The sequence below is a fragment of the Xenopus laevis genome, chromosome 7S (genome assembly GCF_017654675.1).
Source record: "Xenopus laevis strain J_2021 chromosome 7S, Xenopus_laevis_v10.1, whole genome shotgun sequence".
Taxonomy (NCBI): domain Eukaryota; kingdom Metazoa; phylum Chordata; class Amphibia; order Anura; family Pipidae; genus Xenopus; species Xenopus laevis.
Window position 1 is genome coordinate 49,503,634 of NC_054384.1, and position 17,425 is coordinate 49,521,058.

At 40.2% G+C, this 17,425-nt stretch overlaps 1 protein-coding gene across 13 annotated transcripts in view; it reads right to left on the reverse strand.

Annotated features, from left to right (window-relative positions):
- LOC108697539 (lysine-specific demethylase 2A) overlaps positions 1–17,425 on the reverse strand; it is a 165,265-nt gene that overhangs the window by 9,699 nt on the left and 138,141 nt on the right. For all 13 annotated transcript variants that reach the window (XM_041571207.1, XM_041571206.1, XM_041571198.1 and 10 more), the window contains 2 exons: positions 16,660–17,210; positions 354–517 (listed from right to left, as the gene is read on the reverse strand). In XM_041571207.1, coding sequence (XP_041427141.1) covers positions 354–517; positions 16,660–17,210 — 715 coding nt within the window. The remainder of the gene's footprint in view (positions 1–353; positions 518–16,659; positions 17,211–17,425) is intronic.

The following is a 17,425-nucleotide window of genomic DNA, read 5'->3' on the forward strand; positions in this document are numbered from 1 at the left end:
CCCTTTAATGCAGTGGGCAGCAGTATGTTATCAGCCTATTGAATAGGATTTGTGCTGAAATAACCTTTTCCCTATTGTTTTAAATGAGAAAGAAATGTTGTTTCAGTTGAGGGCCAATCAGCACAATTCCTTGTAGAGTGTCCTGTGGAACTTCTAATGCTTAACCCAGATTTATGTACACCCAGGTCCCACAAATAAAGCAATTAAATATATATAGACAATTGGCTCAACACAGTTTTATATCATCTACAAGAAATATTGCCTATATAAACCATGTCAAATTATGTGAAGGATAGTGCACCAATGTTTTTTCTTTCTATCCATAAAAAGATAACATTCACCAATTATCATACCTGGCAACCGGTTGATAAGCCATATAAGTTGCTTCTTTGATGCATTTGTCCAGCTCAAGTCAAGATATACAGGTTGACGTTTATTAATGCCACTGAGAGCCTGTGGTACTAGAGACTTGCAGCGGCTAACATCAATCTTGGACCAGAGACGTTTGTCACAGCCCCTGAAAAGAACGTTAACATGTAAGACATGTTACTACCATACTTGAGCAAACTGGACTGAAAAATTGCATACTAAAGCTGAAATCTAAAAACATGAGAAAACATAACATATAAACATACATTTGTGAGGTAACATACCAAATGAGAATACAAGAAAAAACCCCAGAAAAAATAACAATGAAATAGTACTAATTTATCATTGTCTCATCCACCACTGCATTGTTCAGTTTCTTCAAGATTAAAACATCATTGTAACTTAGTCAAATGAAAACTAAAATTACTAGAAACTAAACTGGCTTCATGTTAGCATTGCCGAATGATGCTGTACAAAGGCTTTTCAAATTCGCAAAAAATTGATACCAATTTTCTGCTTATGGAAAGTAAAGATTCCACTTTGTTAACTTCCAGAATCTACCAAAACAAGCACTTAAAGGACCAGTAACATCAATTTTTTTTTCTCAAAAATTCGTTAGTACACAACGAAAAAATAACACCAACACAAATTAAAATTTAAAATAACAAAGCCTTTATTAAGAAATAACTTACAGAAACTCCACTTCCTGTCCTCTGCAGAAACGGCGAAAGGGCGACCATTCTTCCTGCAGAGCTCGATTTGTCCTCCCTGGTTAGCTCCAACATTCTACTGACAGCGTGTGAAGCGAGGTGAAGCGAGTTGAAGCTGCGGATCAAGACCCTGCGGGACCGACACATGAAGCCCTTGCTGCTGTAGGAGTGCGGGAAACCAACTGGTGCAGGCAGCCTAAGATGCAGGCAGTTTCCTGGGAGCAAGCGGTTCTCCCTCCACAGGCAGCTGAGGCTCGGTATCTCCACAGCTCAGTGCGAGGCAAAGGACAGGGGAAGACTTACGGCCAATCTGGAGCTGCCTCAGTGCAGCAGTGCAGCGAGACGCCATCCAATTTTAGATGTGCGGGTGGTTCTGCAAGAAATAATCGGCTGTCGCGGTTTGCTTGTCCTCTATTTAGCGCCGCTTCCCACTTGACGAAATTTGTCCCAGCAGTGTCGGACAGGAGGGAGGTGCGGGACTGAGCTGCATGTGCCCTCCTCAACTGAGTCCGAATCACTCACTACTCATCAATGAGAGCCGCGCTCCTCCGGCCCTAAGGGTTATGCCTGCTGCAACACGTGACTGGATAGTAGCGCTCCTCCATGCCCGGCTCTCCCTGACTCTGGACTGAAGAGCTGAAGCCGGATAGAACTGCAAGTCCTGTGCGGGGTCCTCTTTTGGCTCCTTCTGCCCGGCTCCCTCTTGGCAGGTGAGTACATACGGACACACAGGCTAATAATGACCAGTGGGCTAAATAGAGGACAAGCAAACCGCGACAGCCGATTATTTCTTGCAGAACCACCCGCACATCTAAAATTGGATGGCGTCTCGCTGCACTGCTGCACTGAGGCAGCTCCAGACTGGCCGTAAGTCTTCCCCTGTCCTTTGCCTCGCACTGAGCTGTGGAGATACCGAGCCTCAGCTGCCTGTGGAGGGAGAACCGCTTGCTCCCAGGAAACTGCCTGCATCTTAGGCTGCCTGCACCAGTTGGTTTCCCGCACTCCTACAGCAGCAAGGGCTTCATGTGTTGGTCCCGCAGGGTCTTGATCCGCAGCTTCAACTCGCTTCACCTCGCTTCACATGCTGTCAGTAGAATATTGGAGCTAACCAGGGAGGACAAATCGAGCGCTGCAGGAAGGATGGTCGCCCTTTCGCCGTTTCTGCAGAGGACAGGAAGTGGAGTTTCTGTAAGTTATTTCTTAAGAAAGGCTTTGTTATTTTAAATTTTAATTTGTGTTGGTGTTATTTTTTCGTTGTGTACTAACGAATTTTTGAGAAAAAAAAATTGATGTTACTGGTCCTTTAAATGGATACTGTCATTTCAAAATGCAGTTATTAGTGCTGCTCCAGCAGACTTCTGCACTGAAGTCAGTTTTTTCAAAAGTGTAAACAGATTTTTTTTTTCTATTTAATTTTGAATTCTGACATAGTGCTAGACATAATGTCAGTCTCCCAGGTGCCCCCAATAGCCTGTCAAAAACCAGTGCAGCACTCACTCTCTCTAAAAGCGCATGACCAGGCAAAATGACCTTAGATGGCTGCCTACACACCAATAATATATTACTAAAAAAATACACTTGTTGGGTTAGGAATTACATTTAACATGATAGAGTTAATTGTTTTCAGTGTAAGCGTAATTTAGAAAAAAAAACACCATAAAAATCGTGACAGAATCCCTTTAAGAGATGAAAATCTATTACATTTAATTTGTTGAAGAGGTCTTCCATGAAAGGAAATGTAATTCTAGACAGCTTTCCAATACTGAAAGATATTGAAAGCTATTGATATTCAATATTGAAAGATATTCAATGGGTTTTGGGCAGTGACACATGGGGTCTTTGATTGTACATGTCATTTTACCACTGTTGCAATGAATATCACCGCAGCTGTCAAATTGCACAATTGCAAGAAAATGCATTGCAAGGCATGTGTGATCGATTATGTGATTGGACTAACTAACATAGGGGGCAATGGCAAGGCATTTTAGACACCATTGTATGAGAAACATCCCCATATCATGATGCTTGCGCTATGCTTCACTTCTTCACAGTGTAATGTGGCTTGAATTTACTATTTGGGGGTCATCTGACTAGCTGTGTTGTTTTTGGATCTAGGGGTCGCAGAGTTTGTCAAATGACCCCTAAACACTGAATTCAAGCCACAGTACAATGTGAAGACAGTGAAGCATGGTGGTGCAAGCATCATGATATGGGGATGTTTTTCATATTATGGTGTTTTTATTATTTTTATCGCATACCAGGGATCATGGATCAATTTCAATACATCAGAATACTTGAAGAGGTCATGTTGCCTTATGCAACAAGACAACGACCCACAAACACACCAGTAAATGAGCAACATTCTGGTTCCAGTTATGGAGTGGCCAGCCCAATTCCTGGACGTTAATCCAACAGAAAACTTGTGGGGTGACATCAAAAATGCTGTTTTTGAGGCAAAACCAAGAAATGCAGAAGAATTGTGGAAATATAACAATATTAGTTCAGCAATTTAAAGGAAAGCAAAATCTTGAAATATTTTTTAGTTTATAGAGTGAATGTTTGAGTTTGTAAAGAAGAATGTAGACACTGCCGAATATTCCCTTTTCTTTACTCTCTGTAAAGGAATAACATAAATTAGATACATTTTTCTTCATGTATTGATTTGCAATAAAATGTGCAGTGTCCCCAATGCATTTGCGTGTATGGAAATTAAAGCTATTATAAGGATTTTGAGCTTTATTAGCTTTATTAAATACTACTATATATAATATAATATATATTATATATAACACTGTATAAGTCCGTTCTCCTCCAGCCATAACTCCTGTTCCCATACCACCTTGCATAAAATGACATTTTATTTGTAAAGAGAAAAAAAATCTTAGATTGATGCACAGTCCCTTTTAGCCTAAAGGAGTAGTTACTTTACTTTTTTCCAATATAGCCACATCAGCACTTAGGCTAAGGGTATCCCACCATGTTCTGACCATCACGTGGAGGCAGCCCTGCAGTTTAGGCACTTCTGGCCGAAGGTCAAACTATCATTGCCACATAATGTTTATTAAACAAAATTGCTTTATAACATCTGTGAATACTACTCAGGAATATCTACACATACAGCTATACACATACATACAGTCATATGAAAAAGTTTGGGAACCCCTCTAAATTCTTTGAAAGCTCAGCCAATGATAAGCAAAACTCAAAAGTAGCAACTTCCTTTTAATATATAACACACCTTATGGAAACAGTAGTATTTCAGCAGTAACATAAAGTTATAATATGCATCATAACAAAATTAGACAGGTGCATAAATTTGGGCACCCGAACAGAGATATTACATCAATACTTAGTTGAGCCTCCTTTTGCAAATGTAACAGCCTCTAGACGCCTCCCATAAAAGAGGGCAACCCACGTTCCCCGGAGTTCCGTGATGTCATCAGGCAGCGACATTTCACTACACAGCTGCCGCAACAGAGGTTTTACCCGAGAGGGAGGACAGGATTGGAGGAACAAACGCTGGGGAGCAAGAGCAGCAGATTATAGCAGCCAGGAGATATCGGGAGGAGAATCAAGTAAGGAGGTTTTTTTAGGGGAAGGCCCCCAAAAATATAGAGGCACCAGAGAAGAGGGGGCAAGAGGCATCAGCACTCGACAAACTGGGGTGGGAGATTCTCAATTCAGCCTAAAAAACCTTGGCCTACGCAATAAAAACACCTTTATTCCTCCACCAGCTAGCAATGCTGTGCAGAATATTTAGAAAAAGCAGGGCCGACGGATTTGCACATTTCGCACCCATCCAGGGTGCTTAATCATGAACTCTGGGAGCCAGGGAGCCCATGATTAAGCACCCTGGATGGGTGCAAAACGAGTAGGGTGGATGGAGATGCAAATATACATTTTTAACTTTATATAAATAAAATAATTTTTAAATCGAATTATTCTGGTCCTGTGGATCCGTTTGAGTGCCGGTTTTTCTGGAGCACCTTGTCCTCTTCTATCTATTGAAAAGCAATGCTGTGGAGACATATATAAAATTAATCAAGACTGACATCAAAATGTTTAAAAAGACCCACGTTGATACCACTTCCGTTAAAGTGAAGTATAATATGTCTAGAAATGAGCGGCAGGAACTACAGGTTTTGATGAATAACTCAGAGCTAATATTTAAGCCAGCTGACATAGGGGGTGACCTGGTTGTAATGGATAAAGGCTTCTATATACAAAAGATTACTAATCAATTTAGCAATACAGAGGTATACAAAAATGTCAAGAAGGATCCTCTCCCAGAGATACAAAAAAAACATAACACAGATTGTTGAAGAAGGTTTTGAGATGGGTACAACTGATAAGGAAGTAAAAAAAATTTTGATAAAGGAATATCCAATAACACTTGTATTTTATACATTACCTAAGATTCACAAAGACCCATCTTATCCCCCTGGGAAACCAATAGTGGCAGGAACAGACTGTGTTTTTCCCATTAGCCATTTACCTTGATAAGGCCTTACAGTCTCTGGTAGCCAATACTAGAGCATATCTTAAAGATAGTATGCAATTGCTTAATCAATTGAATAATATTTCCTTACCAGATTCAGATGTTCTGTTGGTAAGTTTCGATGTAGGAAGCCTATATACCTCTACATCCCATGATATGGGTATACAAGCAGTCACGGACACCCTTAAAGATGCTGAATATAGCCTGCAGAACAGTCCTTTGTGATCGATTTACTTAGAGTGGTGTTATATGATAACTATTTTTTCTTTGGAGACATGTTATATACAATGCCGAGGCACGGCTATGGGAAGCAATGTGTTTTCTTCCCACTGTATCTTTTACCGTCGCTATATCGATGATCTGTTTTGGATTTGGAAGCATTAATACTCTATTGGAGTTCCACAATTGGTTGAACTCGGTTATGCCCACCATTCAATTCACTCTTGTCTATGATACTAAGTGTGTGTCTTTCCTTGATCTCAATATATATATAAAAGATAACCATTTAGAGACTGATTGGTACAAGAAACCGACAGACCTCAATACATTGCTACATCACAGCAGCTGTCATCTGCCAGCTCTAAAAAAGTCCCTGCCTAGAACACAGTTAGCACGAATCAAATGGATTGTGTTGGATCCTGGTTTATATTCTTCAAATATTCTTGAAATGACAAAAAGCTTTAATGACAGAGGCTCTCCTGAGGCCCTTGCAGAAAGTAATGATTATATACAAAAAACTGAGAGAAACCTTACTCAATAGCAAACATACATCAGGGACACAAAAAAGATTGGCGTATGTAAATCAATATACATCGGCCAGTAAATATATAGCTACCATCTTACGTAAGCACTGGCATGTGTTACAGAAATGCTCCCCAGACATAGAAGATTTATATCTCCCCACTTATGGCTTACAGAAGAGGGAGGAATTCAAGAGACAAGCTGACATCTGCCCACAAAAGAAATCTGGGCACAATTTTTAGCTGAAATCAGGAAATTTTCCCTGTTTGAATTGCGCCCAATGCAACAGCGTGACTAAGGGTAATATCTTTACACATCTAGTTACTGGGAAAAGATTTACTATTAAAAATTTTTTACCTGTGAATCCACGTTATCTATTTGATAAAATGTCCGTGTGGACTAGGATATAAACAACGCAAAAGGCTAAGGATAGAATCTCAAAACACAAATCAACCATAAGAGGTGAAGAATTGGAACTTCCTATACAAGCACATTTCCATTCAGCTAGACATGCACCAAGTCAGCTTAGATTTCAAGTTATTGATGGGATCCCTAAATTGAGGAGAGGGGGTGATCAGTTGAAAGCTCTCAAAAAAAGAGAGAGATGTACTGGATTAACAAACTGGGTACTTAACGGGGAATATACTCCTATGGATTTTATCTGAAATATGTTACGCTATTGTATGGTTATGATCAGATAACACCCTCTAGTTTAATTATTGTTTTTAATTGTAATAAAATACTATTTCCTTTATTTTGAAGGTTTCCAATACATATAGATATTGGTACAAGATCCCAGACGGCAGCAAGGCAGTTCTATTTCGAACTATCCTCTCCGGTTGAAAGTTACCACTGTTGTTAATTGTCTATATTGGTGTTTATATTAGTGTTTCATATATGGCACTGTTGAATATATTTCTTTTTTCCTAGTGTTCTACTCTATTCATATAAATTTAAGAAATAATGGAAAATGGACTACACAAACAATACTACACAAGAATTGATCTGGAATTAAATGAACTGAAATGGGCTTATTGCCTATTTACACAGTGGTTCCACACCATTGGTTTGGATATGATTGGGGATGCGTCCAGGTTAAGTGCACTCCCCCCGAGGTGGGGATAAATATGTTGTACGATCAGGCAGGCTTGAGAAAGAGCGAGATTTAGCCCAAAACATTGCCTGTATTTTCTGACCAAATAAACAACTTTTCACTTTTGCAACAAGGAGGTGCTGCAGTGATTTTCTTCTAGACGCCTCCTTTAGCCTTTGAGGAGTGTCTGGATTCTGGATGGCGGTATTTTTGACCATTCGTCCATACAAAATCTCTCCAGTTCAGTTAAATGTGATGACTGCAGAGCATAGATTTTAGATGATATTCAAGTTGGGGGAATGTGACAGACATTCCAGAATATTGTATTTCTCCCTTTGCATAAATGCCTTTGTAGATTTCGATGTTTAGGGTCATTGTCTTATTAGAATATCCAACCCCTGCGTAACTTCAACTTTGTGACTGATGCTTGAACCTTATCCTGAAGAATTTGTTGATATTGGGTTGATTTCATATGACCATCGACTTTAACAAGGGCCCCAGTCCCTGAACTAGCCACACAGCCTCAAAGCATGATGGAACCTCCACCAAATTTGACAGTAGGTAGCAGGTGTTTTCTTTGTCTCATCAGTCCAAAGCACTTTGTTCCAAAATGACTGTGGCTTGTCTAAATGAGCTTTTGCATACAACAAGTAACTTGTTTGTGGCGTGAGTGCAAAAAGCGCTTCTTTCTCATCACCCTGCCATACAGATGTTCTTTGTGCAAATTGTGCTGAATTGTAGAACGATGTACGGATAAACCATCTGCAGCAAGATGTTCTTGCAGGTCTTTTTTTTATTGAATTTTCAAGGTACATACATTTATACATATTCATATTGCAATAAAGTATTAACACAATGAGTGGTGTCCTTTATATTACAGTACACAGTAACATTTGGTATCAGACATATACATATAAATCCGGATTGACAGTCCCAGTGTTCGTTCCTGGTCCTTAGTGTTAGGGATAAGTATGTCGTAATATATTCATTGTCCCTTTCTCTATATTATACATCGTAGCATTACCAGGTAACCTGGTCATAACTAAAACTTTATAGGGATACTGTCGTGGGAAAACATGTTTTTTTCAAAACACATAACTTAATAGTGCTGCTCCAGCAGAATTCTGCACTGAAATCCATTTTTCAAAAGAGCAAACAGATTTTTTTATATTCAATTTTAAACTCTGACATGGAGCTAGACATATTGTCAGTTTCCCAGTTGCCCTAAGTCATGTGCTCTGAAAAACTTTAGTCACTCTTTACTGCTGTACTGCAAGTTGGAGTGATATAACCCCCTCCGTTCCCCCCCCCAGCAGCATAACAAAAGAACAATGGGAAGGTAACCAGATAGCAGCTCCCTAAAGCCGGCCATAGACACAAAGATCCGATTGTACGAATCATCGTACAATCGGACTTCCCCAGCTCCCGACCTGCCACTAACCATTCCGATCAAATAAAGTACAAAAGAACAGATCAGCCGATGTTCTGCCCCTGACAGCAATCGTACAAAAGTTATGTCCAACAAAAGCCAGTGACAGTCTCCCTCTGAAAATCGTACGATCGGCAATACATGAAGAGATATTATCGGCAGACGACAGAAATCTTTTAACCTTTTCAACCAAACGACCGATCTCCGCCGGACGAAAAATGTCGGGACTCTCCACACACGGTCCGAAAATCGAGGATTCGTACGATTTTCGGACCGTCTGTGGAGAGTCTCGATCAGATCTTTGAGTCTATGGCCAGTTTAACACAAGAGAACAGCTCCCTGACAATATGTCTAGCCCCATTTCACATTTGAATATAAAAAAAATCTGTTCGCTCTTTTGAGAATTGGATTTCAGTGCAGAAGTCTGCTGGAGTAGCACTATTAACTGATTCGACTTTACAAAAACATGTTTTCCCATGACAATATCCCTTTAAACTGTTAACAACTAAGTATTTACCCGAGAGTACCTGGTCTGACTAGTATATTTCCAAATCTGCTAACTAATTTTCCCCTTACTCTATGGAACCACTTATCCTTTATCCCTGAGTGTGTTTGTTCTGCCGTCTAGATGGTAGAAATTTGTCCAGCCATACTTCCCATATTGTATCAAATTTGGTTGGGCATCCCCTTTGTAGATATGTTAGTCTATATAGTGGGACATTATTATTCACTATTGCAATCCACTGTTCTTTTGTGGGTGCTAGTGTCGATTTCCAACTGATAGCCATCAGTAGTGCTGACAGAAGGCTTCTGGTTTTACGGGATTGAGATATCATTTAGACCTTGTTGATAATAGGCAGTGGTTCCCTTTGTATAGGAGTGGAGGAAACATCAGAGCATTCATCTAAGACCCCTTTCCAGAATTCTTGTATTCGCTGGTAGGACCACACCATGTATATGAAATTAGCAGTAGTAGGTACTACTGTATGTAGTTTATGAGGGGTAAGGTATGTTCTGTGGAGGTACCTGAATTCTACCATCTTTCTGGTGTTGTTGTTGGAATATCGGTGGCCAATTAAGCATATAGTTTGGGGAGTATCAGTGATGCAGGGAGGCTGGTTAATTTAAAGAGCTGGGATAAAGGTTTCAATAAGCCAGGGGTATGTATATATTCTTCCAGCTTTGTAGGGCTTGTTTCGATGCTAGCATATGGGAGTTCCATGTTAAGGGCATGTCTTAATTGGAGGTAACTAAATAGTATTTTGCGCCAGTCAACTATGTCTCCTATATATTTTATGTGGTGTTGTGCCCAAAGTTGGGGGTCGGGGATAGTTTTAAGATGTGGTACATGCGCATATTAGGAGCTGCCAACCCTCCATCATCTATAGGGAGCATGAGGGTCGCTAGGGAGACCCTGGGTGGGGCATTCGCCCAGTAGAGAGAGATGTAAGTAGTGAGTCTATCCTTTTGAAAAGGGTATTTGGAATAGAAATTGGTGATTGGCGAAGTATGTATGTGAACTTGGGTAATAACAGCATTTTAAATAAGTTTATTTTTCCTAGGACCGTTAATGGCAGTTGTGACCAGGCTTTAATTTTGGCCTTTAAATTGGCAACATTTGGGATCACATTTAGCTCTATTCATTTGTTCAGATCTTTGTGTATTTTGATTCCTAGATACCTAAATTCGTCTACCCAGTTTATGTTGGTCTGTATCCGTGATTAGTCCAGGGTAAACTGGTCTATCGGGAAGATAATAGATCTGGCCCAGTTAATTTTAAGTCCTGAAAAGACAGTATGATCATTAATTGTTTCTAGTGCCTTAGTAAGGGATGTATAAGGATTTTCCAGAAAAGCAGAGTATTATCCGCATACATTGCAATTGTTTTCTGTATGTTGGCCCACATGTAATCCCACAATATCAACATTTTCTTTTACAAATACTGCCAATGGCTCCATCGCCAGAGCAAAAAACAATGGTGAGAGGGGACAGCCCTGCCGAGTACCCCTGGCTTTTTCGAATGATAATGATACATTTTGATTTGTTTTAATTTTGGCACAGGGATTACAGTATAGGGCTTGTACCCATTTTTTTTGTCCAATGTCATTGACTTAATTACAGCCCATATGTATTCCCACTCCACTGAATCAAATTCTTTTTGATTAGAGCTGCCACCACTCGGTATTCCGGGTTGGTGTGCTTCGCTGTGATGTTTGTATAGAGGCGTTGTAAGTCAGTGGAGCGGCCTGTTATGAATCCAGTTTGATTTGGGGAAATTAATTTATGTATAACTCGATTAAGGCATTTAGATAATATCTTTGCTAAAATCTTAGCATCCACATGTATTAGGGAAATGGGCCTGAAAGATGAGCATTGTAGTGGGTCTTTCCCAGGTTTAAGAAGTAATGTGATTAATGTTTCTTCCATGAAGCTCGGTAGAGCCTCCCCTCCCAGTACAGCATTAAACAATTCCTTCAGTTTAGGCATTACTATCGAACTATGTACACCATACCATTCTGACGGGAGGCCGTCTAGCCCAGGAGTTTTCCCCAGTGGGAGAGCCGTCATGGCTTCAAGTATTTCTTGGTCAGTTATACATTGGCCTAAAAATTCCCTTTCATGAGGGTCTAGCTGGGGTAGTGGTATTTGTTGTACATACTCTAAGATTTCCTGTTTATTTACTTTAAGTTGTGAGGCATAAAATTGCTTATAGTATGAAGCAAATATTTTGTTGATAGTATCAGGGGATGTGGATATATAACGTATGCTGGGATATTAACGTATGCTCTATCCATTTTCGTAAGCAATGCTAAAAGTTTGCCATTTTTTTCCCCTGTAGCAAATACATTAGCTTGGTGATATAGGAATTGTTTGTCTACCTTTTCAGTTTGGGCTAGTGTAAGGTTTTGCATTGCTGCTTGAAAGTCTTGCTTCGTTATTAATGTTGGGTTTTGGGTAAAGGCCATTTCTGCTTGGGTTACCTGACTCTGTAGTTCTGTTACCCTACTTTGTGCTTCAATGCTGTATTTCTTAATACTTTAAATATTCGGACCCCTTGTATATGCTTTGAGAGTGTCCCACACTATCTGGGAAGAGGTTGTGCCACTGTTATTTTCAATGTAAATCGTAAGGTCCTCATTTATGGGTTCAGTTATTTTTAATTGTATTGTCCAAAACTGGCTAAGCCTCCATATTCTATTAATTGGGGCGGTTAGGACCATTATTTGCATCGTGAGTGGGGTATGATCTGATATACCGCCTGGTAGTAGTTAAATTCTATCCAGTTGACCGACTAGTTGTGGAGTACCGAAGGCTAGATTAATACGTGACATCGTATTGTGAGAGGCAGAGAAGCATGTCAATTCCTTCTGCCCTGGGTTTTTAACCCTTGATAGATCCGTGAGAGCAAATGTGGAAGCCCAAGTAGTTAATGCTGGGGTGGGTCGAGTGCTAGGTTTCAGCCTGTCTAGTGTTTCTTGCATAAACGGGTTAAAGTCTCCCATTACTATTAATGGTGCTAATGGAAGCGTGGCCACCTTTTCCATGATGTGATATAAAATAACATCTGTAAAGGGAGGGGGAACATAGACATTCACTATGACATATAGTTTGTTATATAACATACATAGTAAAATGAGGTAACGCCCTTCCTTGTCTGTGATTACCTTACTCACTGAACATACACAGGATTTTTGCAATCTTTATGGATACTCCCCTGGAGTAGGTAGAGTATGTTGAAAGGTAGTGTGCTGCCAGCTATGGTCTCCGGAGACGCTGTTGGGTTTGACTGTCTGCATGGGTTTCCTGTAATAAAATAATGCATGGTTTTTCTGTCTAATAAGGTGAAAACACCAGGCGTCTTTTTATAGGATCTCCAATTCCTCTAACATTCCAAGAAAGAAGTTTTACGTTTGTCATTGTATCATCAGGTTTATCTCTAGCAGGGTAGATCTTGGATCTGGATGTTGCTGTCTTGAGTAGTACCATATGTAATACCTAGTAAAAGGGTAGCAGATTGTGTCTCTTGTTGGTTCTCTCGGTGTAGACTTTGGTCTGTGTAGTAACTTCAAACTCACCCCCACCCATCCACCCCAATTGTGGGCAGTATGTTCCTTTAACCAGTAACTGAAATTGTAACTGAGGCATAGGATCAAGAGTTTGTGCAGTCTTCTTAAATCTTACTGTCCGAGCCTGGACAACTTTGTATTCCTGATGTAAGGTTTAAGATGTCCACCTGAAGTTGCTCCTAGACAAGACGTGTTTGATGAGTTTGCTTGTGTACCGTTATCCCTTTATGTTTCTTCTGAGTGGTTTTGCCTTTGTGGTGGGCATTGCTGCTTGGGTGATAGAGCCAGGTTGGGTATCTTTTCCAGCCATGCATGTACTTCCTCTGGATTATTAAAGAAGTTCACTGAGGTAAATTTCAGTCTCGCTGGTTTTCTATCAGAATATTTCCAGCTTTAAGTGCTGCAGCCAGCGAGACATCCCTGTCCCTGTAATTTATTAGCCTTGCCACTATAGGTCTGGCTGGGGCTCCAGGGGGAGGGGCACGACCTGGGACCTGGTGTGCCCTTTTCTACCCCACGAAGGAGGATGAAACGGTTTCACGCCCAAATTCTTTGATCAGCCATTTTTCAATAAACATCTCCATCTGTGTACCTTCTATCCTTTATGGCATGCCGACTATCCTAATATTGATACGCCGTAGGCACGGGCCTCTACTGCGAAGATCTGGCAGTTCACTTGTTCCAAACATTTGGGAAGGGGTTGTACCGTGTCCTCGAATATAGAGATACGCTGTTTCTTTAGTGCGTTCTCTTAAGTTTTGCATATCTTGTTTTAGTACGGTAAAACTAGCGCCCAGTTCCTCCACTTTCTGCACTACGGTGTTATGATTCTGTGATATCATGTGTACAATCTGGGTCAGTGTCGGCTCTGCCATGTGGTCTGGTGGGGTAGGGGTCATTAGTGATGTGGGCTCTTTCGAGTCTGTGTCATGAAAAAGGGGACATTGCCACTGAGCCCGGATGTCACTTGGTTCAGTCTCTGTTTGTCTGGCTGATCCGTTTCGCCATGATGTCCCGGGACCAGTGTTGACGCCATCTTGAGAGTCAGGGCTTTCTTGGTCAGGCTCCCTAGTCTTATTAGGATTGCCTCTGTTTTTACCTATCTCGGCTTTGGTGATGTCCAGCTGCTTTGAAGATCGTGCTGGTAGGAGATTTGCGGTTAAAAGCTCACCAAAAAAGTATTTTTCAGGGTAGTTGTTATGGAGCACTTTTTACTGCGTGCTATCCGGTGCTCATGCAGGCCACACCCTCGTTCTTGCAGGTCTTTGGAGGTGATCTTTGGGTTGTCTGTAACCATTCTCACAATCCTCTGCATATGCTGCTCCTGTATTTTTCTTGGCCTGCCAGACCTGGGCTTTACAGAAACTGTGCCCGTGGCCTTCCAATTCCTGATTACATTCCTTACAGTTGAAACTGACAGTTTAAACCTCTTAGATAGTTTTTTGAAGCCTTTCCCTAAACCATGATACTGAACAATCTTTGTTTTCAGATCTTTGAGAGTTGCTTTGAGGATCCCATGCTGTCACTCTTTAGAGGAGAGTCAAACAGAAGCACAACTTGCAATTGGCCACTTTTAATACTGTACAATACCGTTAATCATGATTTGACACACCTGCCAATGAGGTTTAAGGCGTAACAAGCTATTCCAACCAGTTTGGTGTTGCCAGTAATCAGTATTGAGCATTCAAATTAGCAAAATTACAAGGGTACCCAAATTTTTGCACAGTCAGTTTTTTCACATTTGTTTTCATTTCATATGACTGAATACTGCTTTACTAAAAATCTTTGTTCAGAAAACACCCCGGTACTCAAATGTTCTTGGGAAATGAAAGATATTCCACTGTTATCTTTTTTTGTTGAAAGTAGAGTACATTATATTATGCAGGCTGAGAGGGGTTCCCAAACTTTTTCGTATGAATGCAAAAGTTCGGGGGCCCGTAAGATTTTGTATTTGTAGAATGCAGTCTAAAATTAAAAATTGGTTTAAAAGGGCATGAAAAGTAAAAAAAACAAATATTGCATACATCTCTTCTCCACCTTAAAGGGATACTGTCATGGGAAAAAAATTTTTTTTTTCAAAATGGATCAGTTAATAGTGCTGCTCCAGCAGAATTCTGCACTGAAATCCATTTCTCAAAAGAGCAAACAGATTTTTTTATATTCAATTTTGAAATCTGACATGGGGCTAGACATTTTGTCAATTTCCCAGCTGCCCCTGGTCATGTGACTTGTGCCTGTACTTTAGGAGAGAAATGCTTTCTGCTGTTTTTCCTTCTCAGTGTAACTGAATGTGTCTCAGTGGGACATGGGTTTTTACTATTAAGTGCTGTTCTTAGATCTACCAGGCAGCTGTTATCTTGTGTTAGGGAGCTGTTATCTGGTTACCTTTCCATTGTTCTTTTGTTTGTCTGCTGGGGGGGGGGGGTGATATCACTCCAACTTGCAGTACAGCAGTATAGAGTGACTGGAGTTTATCAGAGCACAAGTCACATGACTATATGTCTAGCCCCATGTCAGATTTTAAAATTGAATATAAAAAAATCTGTTTGCTCTTTTGAGAAATGGATTTCAATGCAGAATTCTGCTGGAGCAGCACTATTAACTGATTCATTTTGAAAAAAAACATTTTTTCCCATAACAGTATCCCTTTAAAAGAAACATCTTTAAAAATATACTTTATTTAGAAATGTAGTTCTGTTTTTTTTTTTTTTATAAAATAAGAAATCTTCTGCCGGCTTTGGCCTCATCTCCCTCTCAAAGCTGCACACTGAAATCCTTTGACAGCTTGAAGGCTGGACGGCCGGAAAAGTGTGTAACTATCAGAAAGGGCAGAGTATCTGATCTTTTCGCACTACTTCCGCCGTCAAACAATTTCAGTGTGCAGCTTTGAGAGGGAGAGGAGACAAAAGCCATCTAAAGATTATTTTATAAAAACACCACTGAAGTTCTAAATAAAGTATATTGAAAAGATTCTTCTTTTATGGTGGAGAAGAGGTGTATGCAGAATAATTTTTGACTTTACAACCCCTTTAAGTCGATAAGCATGACTTCACCAAATTAAGCTGCTGCTACTACAGTCAGTCAATTCTCCATTAAATTGTAGAGACAGCTGTCTTCCACAGCCCGACCTAAAATATTTAGAACACAAATAGGCCTCAAAAACTTCTGTGCACATACCCTTAGAGACATTTTATTCATAATGGAAATAAACAAGATCTTTGGTGCAAGGGGAATAAAAAAAACCACAAAGAAATTCACGAGTTCACGTGGTTTACTGAAAAGACAAAATATAACTGTGTTTCACGTAAATGCAATTAATTGGGATTTTGTTTAAAGGTAAATAAGCACCCTCTACAGTGCTATATAAAATAAAAATTTAGTTTGCCTTTCATCAAAAGAAATTAATAAAATGTTTTTTTTTCACCATAAAAGATGTTCAACAGAAGCCAGGTGTGGAAAATTTTTAAAAAAGTTAACAAAGTGAGGTTCCTAGATACTAATTCTGAAAATACTTTTTCAGCTGAGCATGGAAAACACAGACTTCAGAATTTAGTAGTGAAGACTGCAAGTCATGAACTTAGTTTGCCTTGGTCAGTTGAAAGACTGAATGCTTGTCCACATAAGCCACCCAATCAACCTGTAGTAATTCAAAGCAAAAGAAGACAATATTATACTAGTCAACATTCAGTGGAATTTTCTAAAAATATTGTATTCTCTCGCTTATTATATGAAAAAAAACAACACACACCTACCATTTGTACCAGGATTTGCACACTGTCATACAGATGCAAAGCTCTTCATGTGTGAGGTAATGGAAAACAGAGAGCCAAACAACTTTCTGCATTGATATGTTGTTTTTTCTTTGACCCAGTATGAGACTGTTCTCTGTCTCTTCCTCCTCTTCTTCCTCATCAGGATGCTGTGGTGGAGCTGCATGCATAGGCTGACGGGGATTTGGTGTGATGGCTTGTAACTTGGGGACAATGGAAGTGAAGCTTAATTCTTTTGGTGAACGCTGAAGAGTGACCGCGAGGTAGGGCCCCCTAAGCCGCAAGCGATCTCCCTCAGACTGATCACATCCAGTCGGGTGGTTCTCTTTCTCTCTAGTAAGTTGGCGCCTCTTTGCTCGCTCTTCTCGGCTTGCAGGTGGGACTTGTGTCTGCGAAGAGGGTGGTGTAGGTGGAGCAGATGAAGGAGAAGGTGGGAGCAAAAGAGGTGGGGATGGGGGGCTCTGCCCCAGTGGAGGCCGCAGAACTTTGGCAGGGTAGAAATGGCTGCTCTCATAGTCAGCAGCTTTACGTTTCTGCAGTAAAGCAGACATTTAAAGTTAATTTGCAATTTCACAAACCCAAAATACCTTTTAATAGAAAATGTAACGAGACTTTGCTTCATTGTGTTTGTATAGAATTCCTACTTCAAAGTTCATATGTAAAAAATGAAAAGATGGAGGAAAGACAGATTTAGTACTTTTAGTAACGTTGCTTTTTGGAGACCCTATATGAACATATATATCTTAGA